The sequence below is a fragment of the Portunus trituberculatus genome, chromosome 28 (genome assembly GCF_017591435.1).
Source record: "Portunus trituberculatus isolate SZX2019 chromosome 28, ASM1759143v1, whole genome shotgun sequence".
Classification (NCBI taxonomy): Eukaryota; Metazoa; Arthropoda; class Malacostraca; order Decapoda; family Portunidae; genus Portunus; species Portunus trituberculatus.
The window spans coordinates 8,943,556-8,956,055 of NC_059282.1; the positions used below are offsets into that span (position 1 = coordinate 8,943,556).

At 42.3% G+C, this 12,500-nt stretch overlaps 1 protein-coding gene across 4 annotated transcripts in view; it reads left to right on the forward strand.

Moving 5' to 3' along the window:
- The window catches only part of LOC123510042, a 25,276-nt gene that overhangs the window by 1,899 nt on the left and 10,877 nt on the right, over window positions 1-12,500 (forward strand). For all 4 annotated transcript variants that reach the window (XM_045264799.1, XM_045264801.1, XM_045264800.1 and 1 more), the window contains exons 2-6: window positions 1,962-2,095; window positions 2,959-3,228; window positions 9,207-9,415; window positions 9,942-10,075; window positions 10,731-10,839. In XM_045264799.1, coding sequence (XP_045120734.1) covers window positions 1,962-2,095; window positions 2,959-3,228; window positions 9,207-9,415; window positions 9,942-10,075; window positions 10,731-10,839 — 856 coding nt within the window. The remainder of the gene's footprint in view (window positions 1-1,961; window positions 2,096-2,958; window positions 3,229-9,206; window positions 9,416-9,941; window positions 10,076-10,730; window positions 10,840-12,500) is intronic.

The following is a 12,500-nucleotide window of genomic DNA, read 5'->3' on the forward strand; positions in this document are numbered from 1 at the left end:
CTAACCTAACCTCACAGAGCACCGCCTCCTCCTCCTCCTCCTCCTCCTCCTGTCCCTTGTTCTAATGTCAGGATAAGCAAGTGGGGTAAAAGACATGCGAAATGGGATTATAACACGCATGCATTCCACGAGAGAGAGAGAGAGAGAGAGAGAGAGAGAGAGAGAGAGAGAGAGAGAGAGAGAGAGAGAGAGAGAGAGAGAGAAGGTCCTGTGGGTTATTATGTATATGGAGCAGTAGAGAGAGAGAGAGAGAGAGAGAGAGAGAGAGAGAGAGAGAGAGAGAGAGAGAGAGAGAGAGAGAGAGAGAGAGAGAGAGAGAGAGAGAGAGAGAGAGAGAGAGTCATCAAAGGGTTGATGAGTAGAGAGAGAGAGAGAGAGAGAGAGAGAGAGAGAGAGAGAGAGAGAGTTAATTATGGTAACATGCAAACAATAGAGAAAACACACACACACACACACACACACAGTACCTTCAATAGAGAATATATATATATATATATATATATATATATATATATATATATATATATATATATATATATATATATCAGGGTTCCAGATACCGTTCCCCAATGTCGCCAATTGCGAAAAAAAAAATTCAGTTGGCGCCTAGTAACACCCAAGGATTCTATAAGGATATACGGGTTCAATGAGCGGGCTGGAGGAATTGATTAGGGAGCTTAGCTTCTGAGATCCCTAAGTCCCCTTTCTCCCGCACACAGTCCCGGCTATTGCAACCCGTGGATTTTATTTTTTTTTTCTAGTTCAAAACACAAGTTCTCCCTGCTTCTCTCTCTCTCTCTCTCTCTCTCTCTCTCTCTCTCTCTCTCTCTCTCTCTCTCAAGGCACCGAAGTCACCCCTCCTACACATTTGCACGGGTTTTCTTCCTGCCATTAAGAAATGTTTTTGTCCTCCCTTTCAAGCTCCGTTTTCTTTGCTACACTATCCGGCCGAGTTTAGATAGAATATATATATATATATATATATATATATATATATATATATATATATATATATATATATATATATATATATATATATATATATATATATGAAGGTGTGTGTGTGTGTGTATATATATATATATATATATATATATATATATATATATATATATATATATATATATATATATATATATATATATATAATATACAAATGATATCATGAAGTAAAAAGGCAATAATCTTAACGTAATATCTATTAACAAACCTCTATGTTCTGCTTTTGTCCTCCCTTTCAAGCTCCGTTTTCTTAGCTACACTATCCGACCGAGTTTAGGGGAAGCTTAATTTAACCCTTTCAATACCACGACCCGTTTCCATATTCTGCTTACTATTTGAAGACTTTATACAGCTTTAGAAACTTATCTGGGGATTGAAATGGTGAAGACTGACCATTAATCTTCTGGCTACCATAGACCCTTCCTAATGTCAATAAAATCGTCTAATCACACCAAAAATTCATAATAAAAATGAGTTTCAGTAATACTGCGTGTGGAACATTCGAGTGTTATTTTCTAAAGAGAAGGATGAGTGATGCAAGGTCTGATGCGAGAAGTAAAAACGTATTAAAGGAGAGGAAGAAAAGCATGATAACAAAAACGCACTGGTACTTTTGCAGAAAGGAAACGAGGAAAACAAATGAAAAGATGAAAATAAGATGAAGAAAACTGAGTTCAGATTCAGACGGGAGAAAAAGGAAAAAAAAAAGGAAACAAAACGAAAACCTTGACACTAGCTGCCGTTTGAGGAAAGGAAGGAAAGAATAAAGAAAAAGAAAGAAAAGTAAGAAGGGAGAAAAATAGAGAAAAACAAAGAAAAGGACGATACATTTTGAGAGAGAGAGAGAGAGAGAGAGAGAGAGAGAGAGAGAGAGAGAGAGAGAGAGAGAGAGAGAGAGAGAGAGAGAGAGAGAGAGAGAGAGATAACATAAACACTTCCATCTTTTCCTTCGATGACAGCGGCGCCACAACCATGAGGGAAACAAGGTGGTTGTCAATGCAGCTGGCGGCGGGCGTGGCTGTGATGTTGGTGGCAGCAGTGAGTGAGGTCACCGCTAAACCAACACCCGGTGATGATACACGTCATATCACCGGTGAGAAGGGAGGCACTGATGACTGTAAAGTGATGCAACTGTTGGTAGTGGTGATAGTGATGTTCCTCCTCCTCCTCCTCCTCCTCCTCCTTCACCCTCGTTATCTTTCTTTTCTTCTTTTTCTTCTTCTTCTACCTCCTCCTCCTACTCCCCTCACAATCTTCCCTTTCTTCTTCTTCTTCTCGTCCTCCTCCTCCTCCTGCTCCTACTATTACTACTACTGCTGCTGCTGCTGCTTTTTTTCTCCTCCTCCTCCTCCTCCTCCTCCTCCTACTACTACTACTACTACTGCTGCTGCTGCTTTTTCTCCTCCTCCTCCTCCTCCTCCTCCTCCTACTACTACTAATACTATTATTACTACTACTACTACTACTACTACTACAAGTGCTGCTGCTGCTTTTCCTCCTCCTCCTCCTCCTCCTACTACTACTACTACTAATACTATTACTACTACTACTACTACTACTACTACTACTACTACAAGTGCTGCTGCTGCTTTTTCTCCTCCTCCTCCTCCTCCTCCTCCTCCTCCTCCTCCTCCTCCTCCTCCTCCTCCTCCTCCTCCTACTACTACTACTACTACTACTACTACTATTCTTCGTACTCCTGCTGTTTCTCCTCTATTGCACTACTATACTTATAATAATAATAATAATAATAATAATAATAATAATAATAATAATAATAACAACAACAACAACAACAACAACAACAACAACAACAACAACAATAATAATAATAATAATAATAATAATAATGGTAACAGTTGACTAGCACCACTTGACCATAAATCAGTGAGTGACAAAAGAAAAAAATTTTACCAACCGATCTCTCTCTCTCTCTCTCTCTCTCTCTCTCCGCAGCCAATCACGTGGAGGACCAGTATTTGGATGACGCCCTTGTTAACTGGCTGGACAATTTCGGCACGTATACCTTCATGGTTAAGCAAGACCTGGACTCTCACGCCGGCGACCCTGACGGAGGTGGGGAAGGTGACGAAGAGCAAGAGCAGGAGAGTGGTGCTGTCGAGGGAGGAGAGCGGGAGGAAGTGGCTGCCTTGGAGGAGTGGAGTGCCCCTATCGCAGTGTCAACGGGACAACGCAACCTTCTTAATCCACATCATGATTACTTAGGTGAGAGAGAGAGAGAGAGAGAGAGAGAGAGAGAGAGAGAGAGAGAGAGAGATTGTAAAGGAGATGAGATAATGCAAGGTGGAGGAGGAGGAGGATTAACGATAATGACTAGAGAACGGGAGAAAAAAAAAAAGGAGGAAGCGGAGTAGGAACAGAACGGGTTTAGTTGCGATGGTGGCTGAAAGAAAGGGAGAGGAGGAGGAGGAGGAGGAAGAAAGTAACTATGCGGATGACATGAATAGCTAGTGCTGTCAGTGTAAAGGAAGGCAAGGATTGGCATGCACTGAAGTATTTCCTCCATCCCTACTGACCTGAACTCTTTATGGAAGTAGATATTGGAGTATCAAGAGAGAGAGAGAGAGAGAGAGAGCGTGTGTATGAATGCTACCAACAAAAACATACATACAAAACAAACTAGCAGACACACAAACAGACATGCATAACAATACAACGCAACACATATATACAAACACTCTAACATACTAAGGAGGCAGCCACAACAATCATACACACAAACAAACAAATATAACAGAGATTGAGGGTGAAAGAGAAGCAAGACTTGAGAGGCGTCGATTAGGTGATGGGGAGGAGGGAGGTGACGGGGAGACGGGAGGAGAGGAAAGAAAGAGGGAGGAGGAGACTTGGTGGTAAAGGCAGCTGCAGCCCTCACTCTGACTTCATGGATAATAAATAATGACAAATCGATTAAAAAAAAAAAAAAAAAAAACATGAGTGTTATCTTTTGTTGCTGTCTTAAATGCGTCCTTTGTTTGGAGATTGTGATCATTTAATATTTCTCTCTCTCTCTCTCTCTCTCTCTCTCTCTCTCTCTCTCTCTCTCTCTCTCTTTTAAAGCTTATTTCACTCGTCTTTTCCCTTTTCTCAGTTTCTTTTCTCATTAACTCAATTTTTCCTGCCTGGTTCTTCTCTCTCTCTCTCTCTCTCTCTCTCTCTCTCTCTCTCTCTCTCTCTCTCTCTCTCAGCCACAAGGACCCACTACAATGAAAGCACACTAACAAGGGACCTTCCTATCATTCCTCCCTCATTCTCACAACCCGGCCACCCATCCGTGCAATTCACACCACACAACGACCACCGCCACCATCACTAAAGTACTCGAGTGACTCAACCCCCACTACTTGCAAATAACTTTGGCTCTAAGTTTCTAAGGGTGTGATTTTTACGGTTCAAGGTTTCATCACTAACGGGGAGAAAAGTATGGGAAGTGTTTGAGACGGCCAAGACTAAATATGGGCATACGGCAGCCATTTTGATGTCTCCTATCTCACGTGCTACCACTGCTCAGAGAGAGAGAGAGAGAGAGAGAGAGAGAGAGAGAGCGGATGCATTGAGTGATGACTGGAGGCAGAACACTTAACTTAAAACACGAGACATTTAGATCTAATTAGGCACTTAATCTAAACTACACTGACGTATAAGATATAAGTAATCTGCAATAAAGAGGTAGGCAAAGACAGTAAAAAAATCATATAGACTGGTAATGTTTAAGCGTAGACAAATATTTGCTTTCGTGGTACCGTGTGTTTGGTACCAGTGGAGGCACAGTGAGGTAAAACGAGTAGCTTGGAAGATGAGGAGTGTGTGTGGTGCAGAAGTGAGGGCAAATGAATGGTGGGGCGGAGTGAGTGGGAGGAAATGTCAATGTGAAGAGTAACGTAACAAAACTAAGCGTATAGTGTAGCCACCCAGAGAGAGAGAGAGAGAGAGATACTAAGAAACATACAATCATACAAACCACAATAAACAAACATAGACACGCACAAAGATACAGCACAGTACATACATACACACACAATCAATTAGGCAACAAGAATAAATTAATCTTAATGAAGCCACTCAGTAAACAATCTGCAGTACATTAAAGTTTTTCCCGTTGACACAATACATTCTCTCATTCAAAACTATTAATCTCATCCTTTCCTTACCGCACCGCCACTCCAAAACTGTTTTTTCCGTTCCGAACACTCAGCCACTCGAATCTGCTTGTCTGGCAATCCTCTCCGCGCATCTCTATTATATATTGAAAGTGGCCCGTTGTGTGAAGTTGTGAGGGTTGATGAAAAAGGAAGGAAAGGCTTGGGAATGCGTGCAGACAGACGCTTTATCTCGCTATTTATCAATCTATCTATCTAGAGAGCGATTGGAAATATATTCAAAATTACACAGCCAATATCACATATTTAGAGCTTTCCTTCCTCCATCAGCGAGAGAAGAGAGGGGAAGGAACACTGTTATCACGAAATATACATAACAAAGCTACACATCAACTAAAGATAATACAGATGATAGTAATAATTTTGTATCTATTATAATGAGCCCTGCAGTACCGGATCTCATTTACTAGAGCTACACTTGACAGTGATTGACAGAACACAAGCAGCCTCACTGGTAGCCTACGTGACGGCAGCCATACACCTCAACACGGTACAGCCCGTAGCTATTGGTGCACCATGCAAGGGCCTCACTGTTGACCAGCGTGTCGGCAGCCGTGCACCTCAACACGGTACAGCACACAACCAATTGTGTACCATGCAAGCGCCTGCTCAAGTTAGTTCATATACTTTTTTTTTTCCCGGAAATTGTTAGAAGGGAGAATCCTCCCGCCTTGAGAATAGGATATCTTTTTTATTTTATATATTTTCACAAACAGAAGATTGATTCAAAACACTGAATAAGAGTCAAAGTAGTTTCGATATAAGCAGGATGCGGCCTAATTATAAATTTACCTTCCTGTGTCACCTATAGACCAGCAGGGCCAGGTGGAATCACTGTGTCAAGCTCCCTACGTTCATGCACAGGACCACCGGGCCAGACATTCGGCGACATGTCTTGTCATGTGTCCGGCGGGCCGGCGGCTGACGCAAGTGTTGATCAAATCACGTACTAATTTGATGCATTCAACACCGTAAACACTCCCCAGGCGACGCCACACACCACACACACACACTCGTAAACCACGATATAACATTACACACTTCACCATGACTAAATAATAGGACAACACTTCAACACATCTACACACCACCACAGCCACAGCAAGACTAAAACAGGCTGCATTCAGGCAGCGGGGGCAGGACGGTGGGTACAGGGCGCACGCCTCTCCCCAACAAATCACCCGCGCTGTAAACCCAAACGTTGCCAGTTGTAGCACTCATCTTCCCTTCTTTCTCGTGTGGAAATGACAAATTTCAATCATGTTTTGCCATACCTAAAGTCCAATAGATGTGCACTGCATTAGTTTTGGAAGTCTTAATGTTTGTTTTTGCAAGTAGTGTTTTCATGTGTTTAGTCAGACTCCCGTTGTGAAAATATAATTAAAATTAGGAGGGAAAGTGAATGTTTGTTTATTATATTCAAAGTAACAGATATATCCTGAAGCGAGGATATTAATCCCATGTAGCAGCAACAGCATCACGGGAGAGATAAAGAATGTCACATTGCATCCATTCATGAGTGAACCATAACGTGTGTGGTATGTGTGTGTGTGTGTGTGTGTGTGTGTGTGTGTGTGTTTTCTGAAATGCCAGAAGCAACACACCAATGAACCCGTACAACTTTATAATGTGTAAGAATGGCTGGGCACCAGGACCACCACAGGGCATCACTATCAGTGCCCTTGTCATGAAATAGGCATGCCCTGACCCCACACCTCCCCCAACCCCAAAGCTCACTGCCTCACTGCTTTCACCACCACCACAATCACATTCCAGCGCAACATAGTGACCGGTGTTTCTGGCCTCTCTCCAACAATTTCCATCATACTTAAGTTTTTTTTTTTCGCTATGTATACTAAAAAGTTCATGTAATCACACACACACACACACACACACACACACACACACACACACACACACACACACACACACACACACACACACACACACACACACACACACACACACACACACACACACACACACACACACACACACACACACACACACGTAATATACAGCAAATATTTAATCTCGTTTAACCTCTTCAGTACCGTGACACTTCATATTCATTCTGGTTAATATTTGGTGATTTTATACAGCTTCATAAACTCATATGGGGATTAAAATAGTGAAGACTGGGCATTAATCTTCTGATCTCCATAGCATAGACCCTTCCTAATATCAATGAAATCGTCTAATCACATGAAACTCAAGGTAAAAATGCATCCCAAACTGAGCAGGTAAGATACATATGTGGCTTGACCTTCATGTAACTCGGCTATGTCTAATGACTGCATGCCACCGGGTCAGTGAGAACGCCTTGTTGTGCAAGTCTGCATGATAATACTTGAGGCTGTCTATATACTTTTTTTTTTTTTTTTTTTTTTTTTTGCGTTTCCTTAACATGGAGACATGGTTATACTTCCCACCCTTATTAAGTTATGAAATTCCTTTAAATTCATATGGACGAAATTTAACCCCTACAGTACTAAGACCATGATTTCTGGGTATGATTAGATGATATGATTTGCATTAGGAAGGATCTATGGAGGTCAGAAGATTAATGGCCAGAGTCTTTACTGTTCCAATCCACACTCAAGTTTCTGAAGCTGTATAAAATCATCAAATAGTAACCGGAATGGACATGAGAACGCAGCATGGTACTGAAGAGGTAAAAAATGAAGGAAAGGAAAATGAATAAACTTGCAAGTCATGGTTATAGTTCGCATTTTGAATAAGTGATGAAATTTCTTGGAATGTATAATGTAGTTCAGAACCTAAAGATAGACAGAAAGAGAGGGAAAAAAAATAAATAAATGTTTCAAGTCACGGTTATATTATGAATTTTTTGGGATCACAGGACAGGGGAGTAAGACAAAATACATTGTTCACATACTCAGACAAGTTGGAGGAGGAGGAGGTAAAAAGAAACGCAGGTGCAGGGAGGTGAGTTTATTCCAGACTAGTTACAGTGGGGCTTCTTCAGGGGGAATTAAAGGAGCTCTGGCACTGCCCATGTTTATATATATATATATATATATATATATATATATATATATACAATGTGGGCTTTTCACAGGAATTTCTGGGCTAAAGGGGGTACTTTTTTGGGGTATCTCCTATCTCAAAGCCCACCCGCTAGGAAGCCCTTGCCCCGAGTGAGGAAGCCCAACCTACACTCGGACCGTGGACAGGATTCGAACCCGTGCGCTTGGAGACCCCTCGGACCCCAAAGTATGCATGGCTCCACTGTACCACGGCTGGTGAGGACTTTCAGTGTGCTGGGAGCTTTTATTAATGCTACAAGAATATTGATAAAAGAAAAAAAATATCATGAAAACAAAAAAAATATAATGTAATGTTACTCCAGTGCAGCATTTTGTATCTAGAGCTCGTGATGGAAAAGACGCCAACCTGTCATGTATATCGGAACACAATTAGACACAACATACGAATACATAACTGTGGAAGAAACTAAGGCAGCTTGAGCATTTATAACTACATGTCAAAGCAGTTATCTGAGACCAGTCGCGTGGCCAGAGAGGAGGAGGAGGAGGAGTAATAGGGGGGAGTAATAATGGCGTCACTTTCTTTTATCACAGGCATGTATGTTATTCTTTGCTTTCATTCTTATCAAGTGGTGAAGGAGGAGGAGGAGGAGAACTAGGGGGATTGATAATGGCGTCTTTTATCAGGCAAGTATGTTATCCTTTTCCTTCATTTTTACCAAGTGTTTATTTACTCTACGATAACGCAACTGCACCCTGTAATGTTGAAAGGATAAATGGCAAACTGACTTCACTTTAACAGGATTTACTTAGCAAGAAACCTGATACCTTAGCGTGGATGAAGTCAACTTACTCTGGGGTTACATCACATTCCCGTTATTATTATTGCTGTTTTTTGGTTGAAATTTTCTCCTTCCTTTCTCTTTTTGCGTCGTATTTCTTTCCCTTCAAGTGAGTGACCACCACCACCACAACCACCTCACCAATACTACTATTTCTACTTCCATTACAGTGACGGTGGAGTCTCTAGTGGCGGAGGAAGGATCTATATTCATGACTCTTAGCAAATACGAAAACGAGACGATATGCGGCGTGGGGGGGCTGTCATTAGAAGAAGAATTACAGCAAGTGCCCAAGTCTGGCGGCGGTGGCTTCGTTGCGCAAGAGGAATCCGGAAGCGCAGGCCACACAACCTTCATTGCCTTTGCGCTGCAGCAGGAGGTGGGTGTGAGGGACAAAGAACGTCGTGGTGGGTGTAAGTGTGAGTGGCAGGAAGGGGTCTGCATGTTACGAAATGGGACAGAAAGCACGGTTATTTTTTCACTACTACTACTACTACTACTACTACTACTACTACTACTACTACTACTACTACTACTACTACTACTACTACTACTGTTTGCTCTCTCTCTCTCTCTCTCTCTCTCTCTCTCTCTCTCTCTCTCTCTCTCTCTCTCTCTCTCTCTCTCTCTCTCTCTCTCGAAGCAGGGAGTGGCAGGGAGCGGCAGGGCAAGAATTATGAAATTAGAAAGGAGACGGACTTTTCCTCTTCATGATTAGTATACTACTACTACTACTACTACTACTACTATTACTACTACTACTACTACTACTACTACTACTACTACTACTACTACTACTACTACTACTACTACTACTACTACTACTACTATTACTATACCCTTTCTCCTTTCCTTTCCTCCTCCTCTTAACGCCCTCCTGCCACCACAACTATGAATGATTTCAGGAGAACACGAACGCAACGGATTCAGGATGGATAGCAGTCAGCGAGCAGTACTGGTGGGCAAGCGGACACTTAACGGGTGGCACCATATTATCTATTACCTTCACGCCGCCAGAATGTGGGTGTCTGGCTCTCAGGTAAGGAGTTACTGTTCCTCACGTGCTTTTGATATCAATTGACTCGTGCTTATCATGGTTTTTCCTGCGTGTTTCCGAGCTTGGTTATCTTTGTTGTTGATGTTGTGAAGAGAGAGAGAGAGAGAGAGAGAGAGAGAGAGAGAGAGAGAGAGAGAGAGAGAGAGAGAGAGAGAGAGACTTAATGAGCAAATGAATAAACACACACACACACACACACACACACACACACACACACACACACACACACACACACACACACACACACCGCGTAGTGTAGTGGTTAGCACGCTCGACTCACAATCGAGAGGGCCGGGTTCGAGTCCCGGTAAGCGGCGAGGCAAATGGGCAAGCTTAATGTGTGGGGTGTGTTCACCTAGCAGTAAATAGGTACGGGATGTAACTCGAGGGGTTGTGGCCTCGCTTTCCCGGTGTGTGTTGTGTGTTGTGGTCTCAGTCCTACCCGAAGATCGGTCTATGAGCTCTGAGCTCGATCCGTAATGGGGAAGACTGACTGGGTGACCAGCAGACGACCGTGGTGAATTACACACACACACACACACACACACACACACACACACACTAATTTTCGTCATATCCTGTAGCATCATTCTAATCTATTTCTTTCCGTCACTCTCTCTCTCTCTTTCTCTTGCAGCACATACTTTGCATTGCCCGTGGGAAACCTGACGCTGGTGGTTGGTCCTCAAGCTTACCCTGACGAGCTCCAAACCCTTCTGTGTGTCGACCCACTTGCCTCTGTTCCGGTAAGACTGTTCTCCACCCTCTCTCTCTCTCTCTCTCTCTCTCTCTCTCTCTCTCTCTCTCTCTCTCTCTCTCTCTCTCTCTCTCTCTGTGTGTGTGTGTGTGTGTGTGTGTGTGTGTGTGTGTGTCTTCGATCTTCTCTTTCTTTATTTTCATTCATTTTCTTCCCCGTACACTCAAGTTAGAATCGAAGGAGGAGGAGGAAGAGGAGGAGGAATACAAAGGAATACAAAGGAAAGCCAAACAGCAACAGCCCTGTTGGTCCTTTCGAGGCTGTTTGGTAACTACTTCTAACTGGCTACAGATAAGAGAGACAGGACAGTACAGGAGAAGGCTCCTCCCCACCCACCACTCCCTCCAGCTTTCGCTGGCATGGAAAATAGCTTGGAAAAACTGACATTGAATTTTCACAGGAAAGGATGAAAGGAGATTCTATTATTCACCCTACGGTGAACTCTACATATCTATATATAAGAAAGTTACACAAAATAATTGACATACTAATATAATGTTTAATTATTCAGACAATATAATGTTTAATTATTCAGACAAGAAGAGAGCTTGTTGGGGGTTATTCTTTAAATATTTATCAATTTTGTGTTTGAATGATGCAATGGAAGTACTGTTTACTATTTCTGAAGGAATCTTATTCCATATGTTAACAATTCTATTAAAGAAAAAGTGCTTTGCCTCGTGGGTTTTAAAGCGTTTTGGTGTAATTTTAAATCCATTATTCCTTGTTTTGGTGGAATGATCAATAGTAAAATATTTATTTACATCAAGGTTGTTGTATCCCTGAAAAATTTTGAAAACTTCGATTAGGTCTCCTTATCCTGCGCTTTGTTAAGCTGAATAAATTTAATGCTTTCAGGAGGAGGAGGAGGAGGAGGAGGAGGAGGAGGAGGAGGAGGAGGAGGAGGAGGAGGAGGAGGAGGAAGAAGAAAGAACATGAGAGGAGGATGTAGATGAGAAAAAAAAAGGAGAGTGAAAGCAATGTGAAGAGAAAGTGTTGACAGAAGGCTAAGAAAACGGAGGAAGAGGAAACCGAAACGATGAGAAAAGAAATTAAATAAAAAAAAATCTCGTATGAAAAGTTTAGAAATCGTGTGTAGCAATTGTGTAGAGTCCTCAAAATTCTGTATCTTTCGTTCTTTTTTCTTTTAGTTTAGTGTATACATACCACTGCCCCCCGCCTCTCTCTCTCTCTTTCAGTTTCAAAGTATTCTGCATGAGCTCTCTCTCTCTCTCTCTCTCTCTCTCTCTCTCTCTCTCTCTCTCTCTACTCACCCAGTCTCAAAATGTTCTGTATGAGCTAAGTGGACATGGTAAAGAGGTAATGTTCTTCCTAAGCTCTGCCAAATATCATGTGTACACGTGATAATGCAGCAGAAAGAAGAAAAGTTAGCTGGTGAGCAGCCGAGCATTTCCTGTGTGTTCTCATTCGATGTGTGTGTGTGTGTGTGTGTGTGTGTGTGTGTGTGTGTGTGTGTGTGTGTGTGTGTGTGGTCGCGTGTGTTGTGGTGTGTATATCATGAGAGTATACATCACACACACACACACACACACACACACACACACACACACACACACACACACACACACACAGAGAGAGAGAGAGAGAGAGAGAGAGAGAGAGAGAGAGAGAGAGAGAGAGAGAGAGAGA